The 18,035-nt window shown below is 43.8% G+C and overlaps 1 protein-coding gene and 1 long non-coding RNA gene across 3 annotated transcripts in view; both read left to right on the top strand.

The window, feature by feature from the left end:
• The first annotated feature begins 3,521 nt into the window (after nt 1–3,521).
• FBXW12 (F-box and WD repeat domain containing 12) overlaps nt 3,522–18,035 on the top strand; it is a 54,457-nt gene continuing 39,943 nt past the window's right edge. For both annotated transcript variants that reach the window (XM_017868178.1, XM_017868177.1), the window contains exons 1-2: nt 3,522–3,610; nt 6,350–6,507. In XM_017868178.1, coding sequence (XP_017723667.1) covers nt 3,604–3,610; nt 6,350–6,507 — 165 coding nt within the window. In that variant the 5' untranslated portion in view covers nt 3,522–3,603. The remainder of the gene's footprint in view (nt 3,611–6,349; nt 6,508–18,035) is intronic.
• Nucleotides 14,412–17,905, top strand: LOC108527031 (uncharacterized). Its single transcript, XR_001884664.1, has 3 exons — nt 14,412–14,549; nt 17,093–17,290; nt 17,433–17,905. It is a non-coding gene; the product is annotated as an uncharacterized LOC108527031 (long non-coding RNA).

Raw genomic sequence — 18,035 nt, 5'->3', positions numbered from 1 at the left:
GGCATGGTGGCGGGCGCCTGTATTCCCAGCTACTCGGGAGGCTGAGGCGGGAGAATGGTGAACCCGGGAGGCGGAACTTGCAGTGAGCCGAGATCACGCCACTGCACTCCAGCCTGGGCAACAGAGCGAGACTCTGACTCAAAAAAAAAAAAAAGATTGTGTTATAATTTTTACTTCCCTTGGAGGGCAGGTTTCTCCCTCTTGAAGAGGATATTGTGGCCAGGGGTACTGCAGAAGAATATCAGTCGTTTCTTTCTTAGCGTCTGAGGGTTACATTGGTCCTAATTCTCCAGAATACATCTTATGGGCGTTTTTGCCTGGCGGGGAATGTTTAAAAAGAACATAGGGATGCCAGCACCCTATGTTTCGATGAGCATTAGTCCTAGAGCATCCTCTATGGTCCTAATGCTTATTCCTTTCCAGGGTGCGTAACCACCCACGGACCTCTGCTTATTGGATTAGTTACACTCACCAATGTAGCAGTCCTGCACCTGTTTTCCCGCCTTTCTGGACCACAAAGAAAGGGGTCCGGGCTGCTGGATTCTAGTGGTCCTTTACCAAGCTGCGCAACATTTCTTTTGCACTTAGGGGTGAGTTCTAGAGCTCGGCTGAGGTTCTGAGTATTTCATAACAACCCAGTTGCCCCATTAAGATGCATTTTTTTGTTGTTGTTGTTGAGATGGAGTCTTGCTCTGTTGCCTAGGCTGGGGTGCAGTAGCACGATCTTGGCTCACTGCAAGCTCTGCCTCCTGGGTTCACACCATTCTCCTGCCTCGGCCTCCCGCGTAGCTGGGACTACAGGCACCCGCCACCATGCCTGGCTAACTTTTTGTATTTTTTAGTAGAGACGGAGTTTCACCATGTTAGCCGGGATGGTCTCGATCTCCTGACCTCATGATCCACCCGCCTCAGCCTCCCAAAGTGTTGGGATTACGGTGTAAACCACTGCACCTGGCCAAGATGCATTTTCATAAACAGTTCTTATGCAAATTTGTTTCAGAGAGGGTGTAGGTAACACTTTGAGTCAGGATTGAGATAGAGTTTTTGCCCACTAGGGCCTTTGTCTTTCTTTTCCTTTGTAGGAATATGCGTTAATTATCGATCTTAAGCTTTTTGTTGCCCTGGATTAAGTCCTTTTGGGTATGAAATATGAGAGATGGATCCTGTTTATCCTATGTGCCTTTTTCCTATGAGAAAGAGAGCAAGGAGGAAAAGATGGGCTTGCTGGTTTTGTAAGTACTTTAAGGCTTGGCTGAGTGCAAACAGCTCGCATGTTTGAGCAGAACAATTATTAGTCAATTCTAACTCTGCTTCCACAAGAGTCTCCTTATCAATTACTGAATACCCACTGTGGTTTTTTCCTGGGAGGAACCATCTATCGTCCCGTCCTGAAGGGAATTCCTCCCAGGTCTGGTTGGACATTTATATGGTGATTAAGATTTAAATCCCCTGTTAGGAAATCTGCTGGGTTAAGGGAATTATCAGTGGTTAGTGTTAAACCACCTTTTTCTAACAGACTAGCCCCATACTTCAAGATTTTTGGGTTACTAAACTACTTTTTTTTTTTTTTGAGACGGAGTCTCGCTCTGTAGCCCAGGCTGGACTGCAGTGGCCAGATCTCAGCTCACTGCAAGCTCCGTCTCCCGGGTTTATGCCATTCTTCTGCCTCAGCCTCCCAAGTAGCTGGGACTACAGGCGCCCACCACCTCGCCCGGCTAGATTTTGTATTTTTTAGTAGAGACAGGGTTTCACCGTGTTAGCCAGGATGGTCTTGATCTCCTGACCTCGTGATCCGCCCTTCTCAGCCTCCCAAAGTGCTGGGATTACAGGCTTGAGCCACCGCGCCCGGCCTTTTTTTTTTTAAACTTAGGATTGTTCTAAACTTAGGGGAGGTGTGTTCACAATGAGGTTTCCTCTAAAGGTTGTTTTTCTACTTTCTTCTGTTAGCAAAGCAGTTGCTGCTACAGATTGAATGCATTTGGGCCATCCGCAGGTTACTCGGTTAAGGAGTTTTGATAGGAAGGCTACGGGTTGTCAGTGGTCACAGTGTTTTTGGGCTCCGCCCTTGTTTACACTGACAACAAAGTAGTATTGGAGTGCTATAGGGTCATGAAGGAGATCTTTAATTATCAATTATAGGTTTAAATTTACCTTGGCTTTTAAAGGAATAGGGTACACTGTTTTTTCTTTACTACCTCTCTCTTTCCCTTTTTTCTTTCTCTCTCTCTTTGACTTTCAGTCTCTTCCTCTCTCTTTCTTTCTTTTTTTAGGTGGATTTTGGAAACACAGCAGAAGGATGTTTGCTCGTTGCCCCCATTTGCTACTGTAGGAACATGTGCCTCCCTTTAATTTACTCAATTCATTTTCATCCTGATCTATTATGTTGTTGTAGACCCAGTTCCAGTTGTTAAAATACTGGGTTGTCACTTCTAAGGTCCTGGCCAAGGAGCCAAGGCTTGGAGATTGTATTGCAGCGGGGAGTAAGCTGGGTAGAAACTAGGGGAGGAGAGCATCTTACACGATGGGAGAGCAATCCTCCTAGCCATTTACAAACTTGAGGCCCTGGCAAGGGTGGTGGGGAACAGATCCCACATAACTGCCCATGTCGAGAGCTGTATACCTAAATTGGGAGGGACACCAGGGGCAAGACTCCCTGGGTTCATAGCCTAGGTACCTAAGGCCGCAGCATAGAGCTTCCTTAGATCCCTTTGGAGATACAACTTGCTCTAATACTTGGGAGAGGAAATGAAAGTCTGAAGCATTAGTACCTAGGAGGCAGGGATTGAAGAAAGTAGATTCAGAAGTAAGGAGAATTTTGGGGGCTACACTTTCAAGAAAGTCATCGTCAGGACCCAGGAGGTATGGGTCAGAAGGAAAGGTAGGGGCACACACATGGGCAACTGTTGAGTAGAGACTTCTGGCTGCACTATTATCTTGATTGGCCAATGCTAGGAGTTCAGGGTGACAGTTTTCTGCCTCTAGTCGGCCCTTGGTATCCCCCAGGAAACTGTGAAAGCAGAAGCTGGTTCCAGGCAGACGAACGCTCCCAACCCAGAAGGGTTGGGGGTTGTTAGAAAGCCTTTTCCCTGAAAGCCTCATAGTTGAGTCTTAAGTCCAGTGGCTATGCTAATAGTTTTTAACTGGCTGACAGTTGCCCGGTATTTCCTCTGATTCTAAGGAAGGATAGGACAGGATAGCAAGCAAAAGTGGTCCAATATTACTCACCGCTTTGGAGAATCCCCATACGGGCCACCAGATGTTACCAGGCAGGTCTTTGTTCTTAGAGCTCCCAAGATGGTGGCTGGCCACTCCCAAGATGGCGACAAGCCTTTTGTTCTCTGACCTGGAGTTCTTGGCCTCATGGATTCCAAGGAATGGAACCTTGGGCTATGTGGTGAGTGTTATAGCTCTACTAGAAGCCGTGGGTCACGGAAGAGAACCCTGGAACCCAGCAACTAGTATTCAGCTCGATTAGGATGAACCCCGGCACTTAGCTGTGCAGGAACAATGGCAAGCCTCTAGCCTGACTGGGAGCGGCAATGGGCGCCTTGCTGGATCAGAAGCATAGCGGACATCCTGCCCAATCTGGAGGGGTGGAAGTCAATGGCAGGTCTGCTATGGTGGCTTTCAGCAGTGGTGGACAGTGAGTGAAAGCTCAGCTTGAGCTGGAACAAACACAGACCAGAAGAGTGTGCAGTTGCAAGATTTAATAGAGTGAAAACAGAGCTCCTATACAAAGGGAGGGGACTCAAAGCCTGCAAAACTGTCTTTAAAAAAAAAGTTTAAATAGTTACAAATAACTCAATTACTGGCCTAGTTTAAATATTACTATTTTTTTAAAATCATTATTTTAGATATATCCCATGGAATTTACATTCTATGGCAATTTGATTTCACATTGTATATTTGAAAACCACATGGATGAACTCAGTCAGAAATTTACGTCATTTCTTTTTCTGCTTGAATGACCATTTCATTCTGCTTTCTCCATATAACTTTTATTTCAATGTTATGCTTGACAGTGCGTTACTGATCATGCTTTTCTACTTTTCATCAGCAGAAATATGCAAATAAATGGATTTTTCAAATTTCCTGGGATGATAGGATATAAAGTTTTAATCTGTTTCTCTTGAACTGAGTTATTATCACAGTTAGTAGTACATGTTGATCAAAACATAGGTATACTATGAAATTCGATATTATTTAACATAGAGGTACATTTCTTTTTTTTTTTTTTTTTTTTGAGATGGAGTCTCACTCTGTCCTCAAGGCTGGAGTGCAGTGGTGCAATCTTGACTTATTGCAAACTCCACCTCCTGGATTCAAGTGATTCTCCTGCCTCAGCCTCCTGAGTGGCTGGATTACAGGCACATGCCACCGTGCCCAGCTAATTTTTGTATTTTTAGTAGAGACAGGGTTTCACCATGTTGGCCAGGATGGTCTCGATCTCCTGACCTCGTGATCCGCCCATCTCAGCCTCCCAAAGTGCTGGGATTACAGGCTTGAGCCACCGCGCCCGGCCCATTTCTTTTTTTTTTGAGATGGAGTCTCACTCTGTCCTCAAGGCTGGAGTGCAGTGGTGCAATCTTGACTTATTGCAAACTCCACCTCCTGGATTCAAGTGATTCTCCTGCCTCAGCCTCCTGAGTGGCTGGATTACAGGCACATGCCACCGTGCCCAGCTAATTTTTGTAGTTTTAGTAGAGACAGGGTTTCACCATGTTGGCCAGGTTGGTCTCGAACTCCTGACCTCGTGATCCACCTGCCTCAGCCTACCAAAGTGCTGGGATTACAGGCATGAGCAACCGTACCCAGCCTAATTATACATTTCTTAATGTGATGGATTAATTTGCTTTGGATCTGTGTCCCCACCAAATCTCATGTCACATTGTAGTCCCCAGTGTTGGAGGTGGGGCCTGGTGGGAGGTGATTATATCATGGTGGTGGTTTCGCATAGTTTAACACCATCTCCCTTGATGCTGTTCTCGTGATAGCAAGTTCTTGCAACAACTGGTTGTTTAAAGGTGTGTAGCACCTCCCTATTCTCTCTCTTCCTCCTGCTCTGGCCATGTAAGCTGCCTCCTTCCTGCTTTGCCTTCTGCCATGATTGTAAGTTTCCTGAGGCCTCCCCAAACGTAGAAGTCTATACAGCCTTCTACAGAGGCTATGTTCTATTGGAACCATGAGCCAATTAAACCTCTTCTCTTCATAAATTACCTAGTTTCACTTCTTTCTTTCTTTCTTTCTTTCTTTCTTTCTTTCTTTTTTTGAGACGGAGTCTTGCTCTGTCGCCCAGGCTGGAGTGCAGTGGCTGGATCTCAGCTCACTGCAAGCTCCGCCTCCCAGGTTTACAACATTCTCCTGCCTCAGCCTCCCGAGTAACTGGGACTACAGGTGCCTGCCACCTCACCCAGCTAGTTTTTTGTGTTTTTTAGTAGAGACGGGGTTTCACCGTGTTAACCAGGATGGTCTCGATCTCCTGACCTTGTGATCCGCCCGTCTCGGCCTCCCAAAGTGCTGAGATTACAGGCTTGAGTCACCGCGCACGGCTTCCTTCCCTTCCCTCCCTTCCCTCCCTTCCCTCCCTCCCTTCCCTCCCTTCCCTCCTCTCCTTTCCCTTCTTCCTTCCTTCCTTCCTTCCTTCCTTCCTTCCTTTCTTTCTTTCTTCTTTTCTTGAGACGGAGTCTCACCGTGTCACCCAAGCTGGAGTACAGTGGCACGATCTTGCCTCACTGCAACTGCTACCTCCTAGGTTCAAGTGATTCTCGTGCCTCGGCCTCCCAAGTAGCTGGGATTACAGGCATGCACCACCACACCCAGCAAATTTTTGTATTTTTAGTAGAGACAGCGTTTCACCATGTTGGCCAAGCTGGTCTTGAACTGCTGACCTCAAGGGATCCACCCACTTGGCTTCCCAAAATGCTGGGATTACAGGCATGAGTCATTGTGCCCAGCCGCACATATTTCTTTAAAGCAGTGCCAGAACAGACTAATATATGGTTGATGCTTGCTAATGCTTTTCAGTTAGTTTAAATATCTACCCTTGAATATTACTTGTTGCTAGAATGACTCAGGATTCAACATCAGTTCTACATTTATTCTTTGTTTTCCAGACACTGAAAAATCATGTTTACAATAAGTAAGTAGATGGGAATTGAAAGAGTTTTATATAGCAGTGTCACTTAAGTCTTGGAAGTTCTTCCAAATTTTATACCAGAAATAGCATTGTGATAGGCGAGTGAGGTCAGCAAGATGTCTTACACTAGAGTTGCCTGGCTCTTGTTCCTCCCCTACTTTCCGCCCCAAAAAAGAAAGCAAAACAATAAATAACCAACTATATTTTGTCTAGAGTGGCTGAGAAGTGCAAGGGAGAGCACGAGGAGAAGAGCGAAACTCTCGCAGAGCACAGGAGCGTGCCATAGGGTGGGGAGTGAGGCATCTGCCTCTGCATACTGTCTCCCTGCCAGGATTGGATGGGAGCCAGGGAGGACTTCTTCCAGGAAAAAGGTAAGCTGAAGACCCTTGGCTGTCCCCAACACCACCACAGATGCCAGAAGTCATTGCTACAGGAGCATCCCCCAACTGCCCCTGTCCTCACGGGGCAGAGTTCAATGTGAACAGTTGCCAGGAGTCTGCCTGGCTACATTATCCCAAAGCAGGAACCCCCTTGACATCCCCAATCCCCATGACCTTAACGGCTAGCATGGGGCCATCTTGAAACAGGACCCATATCTGTAGTGAGGCCTACCTGGGGACTGGTAGCGGCAAAACCCCTCCATCCCTGAGGTCCTGCCATAATTCCACTAAATTCACATGGGTACCTACAGCACCAAAACCCTGGATGCCTGGAGTGTAGGTCCAAAGGAATGACTGGGATCCTGAGCCCAAACCCACAAGGCACCCTATCACCCAGGGACACTGGCTGACCTACACTGCAGGGAGGCCCATGCAGCCATTGGGCCCCAAGCACCCACTCCAGGATTGACAGCTGGTCTGGAGGTGGCCCTGAACCACCAGAGAGCATCTGTCACAGGCACTCACCTAGTCTTCTTGCCCATGGCAGCTAGCCAGCCCACTTCCTCAATCACAACAGTTGAAATATCCAGACAGAAAGTCAACAAAGAAACACTGGGCTGATGGCCGGGCGCGGTGGCTCAAGCCTGTAATCCCAGCACTTTGGGAGGCCGAGACAGGCGGATCACGAGGTCAGGAGATCGAGACCATCCTGGCTAACACAGTGAAACCCCGTCTCTACTAAAAAATACAAAAAACTAGCCGGGCAAAGTGGCGGGCGCCTGTAGTCCCAGCTACTCAGGAGGCTGAGGCAGGAGAATGGCGGGAACCCGGGAGGCGGAGCTTGCAGTGAGCTGAGATCCGGCCACTGCACTCCAGCCCGAGCGATAGAGCGAGACTCCCTCTCAGAAAAAAAAAAAAGAAACACTGGGCTGAAACTACACCATAGACCAACTGGACCTAACAGACATTTATAGAATATTCCATTCAACAACTGCAGAATACATGTTCCTAACCACACATGGACCATTCTCCAGGACAGATCATCACATTAGGAAGTAAGAAGTGTTCTCTGGGCCCGGTGCGGTGGCTCACGCCTGTAATCCCAGCACTTTGGGAGGCCGAGGCGGGCAGATCACGAGGTCAGGAGATCGAGACCATCCTGGCTAACACGGTGAAACCCCGTCTCTACTAAAAATGCAAAAAAAAATTAGCCGGGTGTGGCGGCGGGCGCCTGTAGTCCCAGCTACTTGGGAGGCTGAGGCAGGAGAATGGAGGGAACCCGGGAGGTGGAGCTTGCAGTGAGCCGAGATCACGCCACTGCACTCCAGACTGGGCGACTGAGCAAGTCTCAAAAAAAAAAAAAAAAAAGCAGTGTTCTCTGCTGAGCTAACCTCTTCAGTGAAACTCTCCCTGACTTAATACATATTTTATGCCATTATTTGATTCCCTTATCTTGCTTTATAGATCTCCATTTCAATGATCTCCATCAAAAATGTTATTTGGAATGCATTCATTCGTTGAGTGATTATTTCCACCTTTAGATGAATGGTAAGCTCTGGAAAGGAGTAAACCCTGTTGTTACTGGGCATCTTCTCTTGAGGTTTGAAATTAGGACGCCAAAAGTTTGGTGACCTATAGGTGAACTGTGGCAATGGTAGAGAATTCATGCCCTAATTCTTACCCTTCTGAAACATGTTCAAATTTGTGTGCATCCTTACCCAACTCAGCGCATATTTTACTTGTGCTAGGTTGAATGCTTGTGGATTCCTCAAAACCAGGTAAGGTCCTTTTAAGAAAAGTTCTTAGCACAGTTTCCCTTTTATCTGCATATCCAATGAAACAGGCAAGCAGGTAGAAGCCCAGAAAGACAATGCTTGCCTCAGTTTACAGGCAATTTAGTCAGTGCTGCCTGACTGGTTTTCCAAATGAATGATATAGTCAAGAGCTTACTTAGCTTATTACATTACAAATAATAATAATAATTATAATAACAAAGGCAGTATATAGAGAGTTGAAGAAAACATTTATTCAGTGCCTACTCTGGAATGGGCACGGTATCGTAAATGTTTATATGTATCTCATATATTTAAATATTTTTTAAGCCAGGCACAGTGGCTCATGCTTGTAATCCCAGGGCTTTGGGAGGCCAAGACAGGAAGATCACTTGAGGCCAGGAGTTCAAGACCAACCTCGGTAACATAACAATACCCCTGTCTCTACAAAAAAATTAAAAAATTAGCCAGGTGTAGTGGTGTGTGCTTGTAGTCCCAGCTACTCAGGGAGGCTGAGGTTGGAGGATTGCTTGAGCCCACAAGTTTGAGGCTGCAGTGAGCTAAGCTCACACCACTGCACTCCAGCCTGGGTGTCAGAGAATGACCTTGTCTCAAAAATATATATATACATATTCATGTTAAATTTTATTAAAATATATGTATGCATACAAAATGTATGCATGCAAAGTACATATATTTTGTATGCATACATACATTTTAATAAAATTTAACATGATGCATGAAATTATTACTAAAATTTAATATTTTAAACAATCACTTTAAATTCCCCAAGTACTAATCACTGAGAATCGAGAATGTCAGACCCTGAAGGTTGCTGAAATCTAATCCAAACCAGTCATTTGACACATAAAAACAAAGTGAGGCTCTACTTATGGGGCACTAGAAAGAAAATATTAAAACTAATTTTCCCTTACAGGTGGACAGCTTTCAATGAATCGTAGAAAAATCTTAATTTATCTTCATTTGGCATGGTAGGCACCTCCAGGTTAGGACTTAAGATAGTGCGGGCCATGCTTCAGAATCTCACGTAAACAGATGTGGTTAAGAATCATCTCTGTGCTAATACTTAGAATCTCCAGGAAAAACTGAATTCATCTCTTAGAAATCGGATGTTAGGCCGGGTGCAGTGGCTTATGCTTATAATCCCAGCACTTTGGGAGGCCAAGTCGGGGACATCACTTGAGGCCAGGAGTTCAATACCAGCTTGGCTAATATGGTGAAACCCCATCTCTACTAAAATTACAAAAATTAGCTGGGCGTGGTGGCACGTGCCTGTAATCTCAGCTACTTGGGAGGCTGAGGCAGGAGAATTGCTTGAACCCAGGAGACGGAGGTTGCAGTGAGCCAAGATGGTGCCACTGCACTCCAGCCTGGGCAACAGTATGAGACTCTCTCAAAAGAAATAGGACGTTGGTAGAGGACTACATGGTCACACATAAATAGAAAATTTTTAATATTGTTCGTAGTATTTGTATGTGAAATAACATTTTATGGAAGATGGCACAGGAACATTTAGAATTCTAAAACACTTTGGCTGGGCGTGGTGGCTCATGCCTGTAATCCCAGCACTTTGGGAGGCCAAGGTGGGCGGACCACTTGAGGTCAGGAGTTCAAGACCAGTCTGGCCAAAATGATGAAACCCTGTCTCTACTGAAAATATGAAAATTAGCCGAGCATGATGGCGTGGGCCTGTAATAAAACTATGCAGGAGGCTGAGGCAGGAGAACTGCTTGAGCACAGGAGGCAGAGTTTGCAGTGAGCCAAGATGGTGCCACTGCACTCTAGCATGGGTGACAGAGCAAGACTCCATCTCAAAATAAAATAAAATAAAACACTTTTAGGCGGGCCGCGGTGCTCACGCCTGTTAATCCGCACTTTGGCGAGCTCGGAGGCGGGGCGGATCCAAGGTCAGCGGAGATCGAGACCACGGTGAAACCCCGTCTCTACTAAAATACAAAAAGATTAAGTCACCGGGCGCGGTGCAGGCGCCCTGTAGTCAGCTTATCCGGTGAGGTGAGGCAGGGGAGAATGGCGTAAACCCAGGAGGCCGGAGCTTGCAGTGAGGGCGAGATCGCGCCACTGCACTCCAGCTGGGGACAGAGCGGCGACTCCGTCCAGAAAAAGTAATAAATAAATAAATAAAAATAAAATAAAATAAAATAAAATAAAATAAAACACTTTAAAAATCAACTTTAATTAGAGTCAGTGTTAAACAGCAAATGGGTATTCTTAGATTATCCTAAATGAAATCTAAGTAATTAGGGACAGAAAGGTTCAGAATATCTGAGCCCTTTCCAAATCTAACCCATACTGCAGAATATTCCGTTCCAAGTTCTCGGAAAGTGGTAAGATATAGAATGCTAAATGTGTGTGTTTATGAAAAGAAAATTATCCCAGTTTCAAAGTACACATATAATGGAATATTTAATATGACAAGAGAGTCTGAATTAGAAAATCATTTAAGTTTGAGACATAGAACACAAAGACAGGGAATCAAGCAACCTAGATTTTGCCATATAATAGAAAGCCAGTATATTTTTAAGATATTTAAAGACAAGCATGCTGGGCGTGGTGGCTCATGCTTGTAATCTCAGCACTTTGGGAGGCTGAGGAGGGTGGATCACCTGAGGTCAGGAGTTCGAGACCCCCCTGACCAACATGGTGAAACCCCGTCTCTATTAAAAATACAAAAATTAGGCAGGCATGGTGGCACATGCCTGTAATCCCAGCTACTCCAGAGGCTGGGGCAGGAGAATAGCTTGAACCAGGGAGGCAGAGGTTTCAGTGAGCCGAGATGCACCACTGCACTCCAGCCTGGGTGACAGAGTAAGAAGAAAGAAAGAAAGAGAGAGAAAGAGAGAAAAGAAAGAAAGAGAGAAACATAAGAAAAGAAAGAAAGAGAGAAACATAAGAAAGAGAGAAACAAAAGAAAGAAAGAGAGAAACATAACATTAAACATAAGTATTAAACATAAGAAAAGAAAGAAAGAGAGAAACATAAGATGAGCAGGTGGGGAAAGAAGGGGAGAGAGAGAAAGAAAAGAAGTGAGCAAATGGAGTTAGAGCGTCACAGAATAGTAATAGTCGAGATTAAATATGAAGTTCTGTTTTGTTTTTTGTTTTGTTTTTTTGAGACAGAGTCTCGCTCTGTTGCCCAAGCTGGAGTGCAGTGGCACCATCTCGGCTCACTGCAACCTCCGCCTCCCAGGCGCAAGCAATTCTTCTGCCTCAGCCTCCTGAGTAGTTGGGATTACAGGCATGTGCCACCATGCCCAGCTAATTTTTGTATTTTTAGTAGAGGCAGGGTTTCACCAGTTGGTCAGGCTGGTCTCGAACTCCTGACCTCGTGATCCGCCCGCCTCAGCCTCCCAAAGTCCTGGGATTACAGGCGTGAGCCACCGTGCCAGGCCTTGAAGTTTTGGTTTTTTATAAAGGTAAGAGTGATGTTTGATTATAATTTTCTATTGAAGGATTTTTTCCATCAGTGAATCAATGCTTGACTAACATTAAAGACTAAATAATGAAAAATGACAAATGAAAATAATATTTAAAAAATATTTTTAAAATCTACGGAAGGGTCTATGATAAAGATAGAAGCCAGGATAACAGCACTCAAATAAATAAGAGAAAAGGAGTTAAGAAAAGTAAACAAACAATAAAAGTGGGCAGGAATCTGAAACAGAAAAGCTGAAGACTAATAAAATAGGCAATAATCATTAAGTGAAAGATAACAACTCACTATATAAGCTTAATTTCCAAAGGGATTGATTTGGTATTAGGTGCTTCAAAAAATGATATATATATATATGTGTGTGTGTGTGTGTATATATAATATATGTATCATAATATATATATATGTCAATTATGTACAATGCATACATGTTATATAAAACGTGTACTTCTCTAAAACAGTAGGTCTTTGAACACAGATATGAGCTGAGATTATTAAAAAGAGTAGATTGCTTAAGAGGAAAAGCACAATGCAGTATGAATACAGCTCAGAAGAAGCCTGGATGGATTTATTATCATCCATTGGCCTCTGGACTTGATTAAAAATTGAGGAGACAGTCTCCCTAAAGTCCATGTACACTCTCACTCTCCAAACTTTGACAATTTTTTTGCACAAGCAACACAGCACTGCCACTTTGGCATTACTACTGACATGGCACTTTTCATGTTGCAATATTTTAGAGTCTCTTAGAGCTTCAGAAGATGACAAGGTCACATTTTGGATGTGTGATGGGATAAAGGTGATCATAAAAGTCAAGTATGAGGGGAAATGTCTCAGCTTTATATTCTATATGAAAATAAATCCAGTAACTCAGGCCCACTAATGCTTAACTGAAGACGATACAAATGGGACTGCAAGCCTGTTCGTAAGCATTCAAGTGAATCATTTTCTCAATGAAAAAAATACATCAGGCTCATCCAGCCAGAACCCAGAGAGAAAGTGGTAGATGGACATATATTAAATATAATTCATGTGATAATTGCTTTGATGATCTCATCTAACTATAGTCATGCATCGCTTAATGATGGGGATACATTCTGAGAAATGCGTCATTAGGCGATTTCATCGTTGTGTGAACATCATAGAGTGTACTTACACAACCTGAAATGGTATAGCCTACTACGGTATAGTGTATGGCTCTTAGACTACAAACCTGTATAGCACGCTACTGTACTGAGTACTGTAGGCAATTGTGACATGTGGTAAGCATTTCTGTACCCTAAACATATCTAAATATAAAAAAGGTATACCATAAATATGGTATAAAAGACAAAAATGGTACCACTTGTATAGGGCACTTATCATGAGTAGAGCTTGCAGGACTGGAAGTTGCTCTGGGTGAGTCAGTGAGTGAGTGGTGGGTGAATGTGAAGGCTGAGGACATTACTGTACACTCTTGTAAATTTAACACTGAACACTGAGGCTACACTAATTTAAAATTTTTTTCTTCAATGATAAAGTAATGTTAACTTACTTTAACTTTTTACTTTATAAACTTTAAAAAAAGTTTTGTCTACTTTGTAATAACAGAAAGCTTAAAACACAAACATTATATGACTGTACAAAATATGTTCTTGATATCCTTATATATAAGCTTTTTTCTTTTTTTCTTTTTTCTTTTTTTTCACTTTTTAAACTTTTGTTAAAATCTAAGACACCAGACCAGACACAGTGGCCCACGCCTGTAATCCCAGCACTTTGGGAAGCCGAGGTGGGCGGATCACCTGAGGTTAGGAATTTGAGACCAGCCTGACCAACATGGTGAAACCCCATCTCTACTAAAAATACAAAAATTAGCCAGGCATGGTGCAGGAGTACCTGTAATACCAGCTACTCTGGAGGCTGAGGCAGGAGAATTGTTTGAACCCATGAGGTGGAGGCTGCGAAGAACTGAGATCGCACCACTGCACTCCAGCCTGGGCAACAGAGTTAAACTCTGTCTCAAAAAAAAAAAAAAAAAAAAAAAACTGAGACACAAGCACATTAGCTTAGGCCTATATGGGGGTCAGCATCATTAAGATGTCACTTAGCAAAAGGAGTTTTCAGCTCCATTATAATATTATGGGACCACTGTCATATATGTGGTTCATTGTGGACTGAAACGTTATGCCGTGCGTGACAGTATTAAAATATCTTGAGATGTGTGTGCTATAATGTTTATTTTGCAGACTAAGGTGATAAAAGTACTTTTATCAGCAAGAATACGTAGATAAATTCAGACAGCACTTTGGCTGGAAGACTTAGGAAGCGATATAGCTAAGGCTGATCAAGAGGAAGCGCCTTGATCAGAGCTGCAATTCCAGGAAAGAACTCTTTGTCTTCACTGGAGAGCCAAGTTGGCATCTCTTACAACATTTCCTCTTGCCTGAAATATATGAATACTCATCTAACTGACCTCTGCTGCTAGGACTGTGGCTCAGGGATGACAGTCTCTCTGTGTGTGGTCAGGAGCAGCTAAACTCTGGGTTATAACTTTGGGAACCTCTGACCTCATTTCTTTCCAGAGCTGTGATTATGATGTCATCTGCAGCACTAATGAAAATTCTACAGTAAGTGGAAGTAAGTGATTATTCCCAAAACTGCCTTGATTGATCAAAATATTGTAAAGCAGAGTCATACTTCACTCAGGTAGAATTGCAGCCATGAAGATAAAGGGGATATACGACCCATCACAGCCCAAGAATGGCTATGTGGACATCACGCTAATTCTCTAAAAACATTTCATCCAAGGTATTAATTGTTGTAAACTACTAGTGGTTAATGAAAATACCCAAAGAGATTGTCAAAAATAATTAGAAGAGAAACTTTCCAGCAATTTCCAGAGTGATGGGAAGCAGATATCCTCAGATGCAATAAATGAGTGTAGAGAATTGAATTCTACTTTCCAGATAGACTTATGGTTCCTTTGAGGGATAAATTTCCCTGATGTGTGATTCCACATACTTCCTCACAAATACTAAATACCCAGACATTTATGATAGAAATAGTGAAATAGAAACACAAGAAAGAGTGGAACTTCCCAGTGAAGATTCTTACTAACAAAAGAAAATTAGATATATATTTTTAAAAGAGTGGAACTGCCAAGGAGGTAGAAATACATAAAGACCATTTTTTTTTCTCCCACCAATGCCATCTCAACAAAGAGGAAATGCTGATTTTGTCCAAAACTATTAAGAGAGACTTTAATGTAACACTATAGGAGTAACTCCTGAATTAAGCATGAAGGAAGTTTTTGAGGGATTGATGGTTATAGCAGCCTCATTTAAACTGTGGTTTTGGAGAAGTCTAGGAAGTGGAGGCAAATATTGTTATGTAAGAATATTAAATCTTTTAAAGGTGAAAAGAGGAAGCATTTTTAGCATTTATCATATCCTCTGGTACACATATGTCATACCATGTCACCCAGAGAACCTACTTCCTATCCGTGAGATTCAATTAGCATGATGTTCTCAGTATAGTAAAATGTCAAAATGATCAGGATCCCTTCAGATACATTGTGACATAGTACAGAAAAGTTGCCATCATCTGTGGAAAGAGAGAAACATGAACTGCTTTCTTACGGAGGTAAATGAAAATCGCTTTTGATCATCTTTGCTGATAAAGATGAAAAAGAACACATTCTTCAGATAAATAGGCACATACCACCTGCCAGAGCCTGTTGATCTAGTCCTGTAAGGTTAACACAATATGCACCACAGCTGCTTACGAAATAACCACAGGGTTAGGGTAGTTGACTCTCATCTGCCCTGATCCATCTTGTTTTTGCAGTAGCCATTCTTGGGCTGTGATGGGTCCTATATCCCCTTTATCTTCATGGCTGCAATTCTACCTGAGTGAAGTATGACTCTGCTTTACAATATTTTGATCAATCAAGGCAGTTTTGGGAATAATCACTTACTTCTACTTACTGTAGAATTTTACTTTATGGGTCATAAAACCAGTATGTGTGCTCTGCCAGCTGCCATCATAATTTTATAATTATAGACCAGGGAGCTGACAATAGGGTAAGTTTGCAGAACCACTGGATCCAACAGAAGATGGACTTGGGGCCGGGCGTGGTGGCTCACACCTGTAATCCCAGCACTTTGGGAGACTGAGGCAGGTGAATCACTTGAGGTCAGGAGCTCAAGGCCAGCCTGGCCAGCATGGTGAAACCCATCTCTACTAAAGATACAAAAAAAATTGGGACCGGGCAGCAGGTGGGTCTGCAGAGCGCGGTAGATCACCAGCACTTTGGGACACAGAACAAAGAGAACAAAAAAAAAAAAAAGCGGATCACGGAGGTGCAGGATGGACCGAGACCATCCTGCATGAACAACTGGTGAAACCCGTCTTTACTTGAAAAATGAATACAAAAAAAGGCCGAGCACGGGTGTGATCGATGCCGTGTTAATTCCCAGCACTCTTGGAGGGCCTGAGGCGGGTGGGATCACATAAAGGAAAAAGAGACAGAGAGCAGCGCATACAGAGACAAATACAAGAAACCCTGTCTCTGCTAAAAATGACAAAAAATTAGGGCCGTGCGCTGTGGGCAGGCGCCTGTAGTCCCAGCTGACCTCGGAGAGGCTCTGAGACAGGAGAATGGCTGGTGAACACCGGGAAGGCAGGAGAACATATGCAGTGAGCCGTAGATGCACACCACTACACTCACAGCCTGGGTGATGAGCGAAGACTCCATCTCAAAAAGAGAACAAACAAAAACATAAACAAAAGACGAAGAAAAAAAACTAGCCGGGCGAGGTGGCGTGGCGGGCGCCTGTAGTCCCAGCTACTCGGGAGGCTGAGGCAGGAGAATGGCGTAAACCCGGGAGGCGGAGCCTGCAGTGAGCTGAGATCCGGCCACTGCACTCCAGCCTGGGCGACAGAGTGAGACTCCGTCTCAAAAAAAAAAAAAAAAAAAAAAAAAGATAGACTTGGGCCATGTATCCTCTGGTGCCCACAGCTTAACATTTTTATCATCCTAGTATCAGGGTGAGCTCATTATCTATATCCAACAGTCCTCAATAAATCTAGGCATATTCCCTTCCCTAGTGTTTATTACTTGGGTCCATGGCCAGAGGTCCCACTGCAAAGACTAGGTAGATACAAGTTTTCTATATTTGCAGAGGTTCTGTTGCTTGCATTCTCAATGATACCCAGGTCCCCATTCAAGCAATGGGCCCTATGTGCAAGAACTCATTCGGATATCAAAATTGTGGGAAGGGTCATCATTTTCTGCTTGGTGGCTGACATGAATCTTCTGTACGCCTGATCTTTGTCATTTCTGGTCATAGAAGCTGAGCAGTATCATCACTGGCTGCCCATCCAATGTTGTCCCTAGGAACAAGAAGACCTATTTGCCTTTTGCCACAAATCCTTCTGGATCAAGGCCCCCCAGTTTGCAAAGCCAGCCTTTACTTGGAAGATGGTCCTGAAAAACAAAAGTGCGGAAGTGGGGAAATGAGACAAGGAAGGTAGAAAAGCCATCCAAGGTGAGGTTTCTGCTCACTCCCACTTGGGGAATCGCTGCGAAATGCTGTGAAACAAACTCGGAATCCTCCTGGTTGAGTATGTAAAGCTGCAACATTTGTCCATCAACTCCCATGCCCCAGTGTTTGACTTTTACCCCCACAGTCTTGGTACCTGCCTGTGTTCGAACAAGTAAGCTCACGTGATACCAGAGAAAGCCTCAGGCAGAGAAGAGATGCCCAGATGTGAGATATTATGAAGATGATAGCACACGGGAAGCTGTCCTGCCCTACGGCTGCAGGTGAACTCAGGTGGGCCCAGGGAGCACCAGCAGTGTCTGACACACATCTCAGTGCAATCTAGTGAGTGAATCAGAGCTTCCATCCCCGGGACAATCAGTGGAACCACTCTATTCCTCTTCATTGAGGACCTGAGAAACTTGCCAAATTGCTTATAAACGTGTTCAAAGCACAGAGCAAGTTCAGAGAATCACATTTTCTCTAAATCCTTATTCATTTTGGGAAAAGACATTTTCTCATTAGAAGACATTTAACAGGGGTCTTTAAGATTTCAAGATTATAAATATCAGCCATGGGCACCCTACACTCATGTGGTCTGAGAGTTGCTGATTTACTCTCACTAGGAGGATGTGGCTAACCAAATTGAGAGCCACTGAGACACCTAATTGTGGGGAGAAATTATGAATTTTCCTAAATGAAAGAAAATAATCATGAAGTAGAAATACACTTTTTTTTTTTTTTTTTTTTG

This window comes from Rhinopithecus bieti, unplaced genomic scaffold (genome assembly GCF_001698545.2).
Source record: "Rhinopithecus bieti isolate Rb0 unplaced genomic scaffold, ASM169854v2 scaffold_3875, whole genome shotgun sequence".
Lineage (NCBI taxonomy): Eukaryota > Metazoa > Chordata > Mammalia > Primates > Cercopithecidae > Rhinopithecus > Rhinopithecus bieti.
This window is presented reverse-complemented; position numbering and strand designations above follow the sequence as displayed.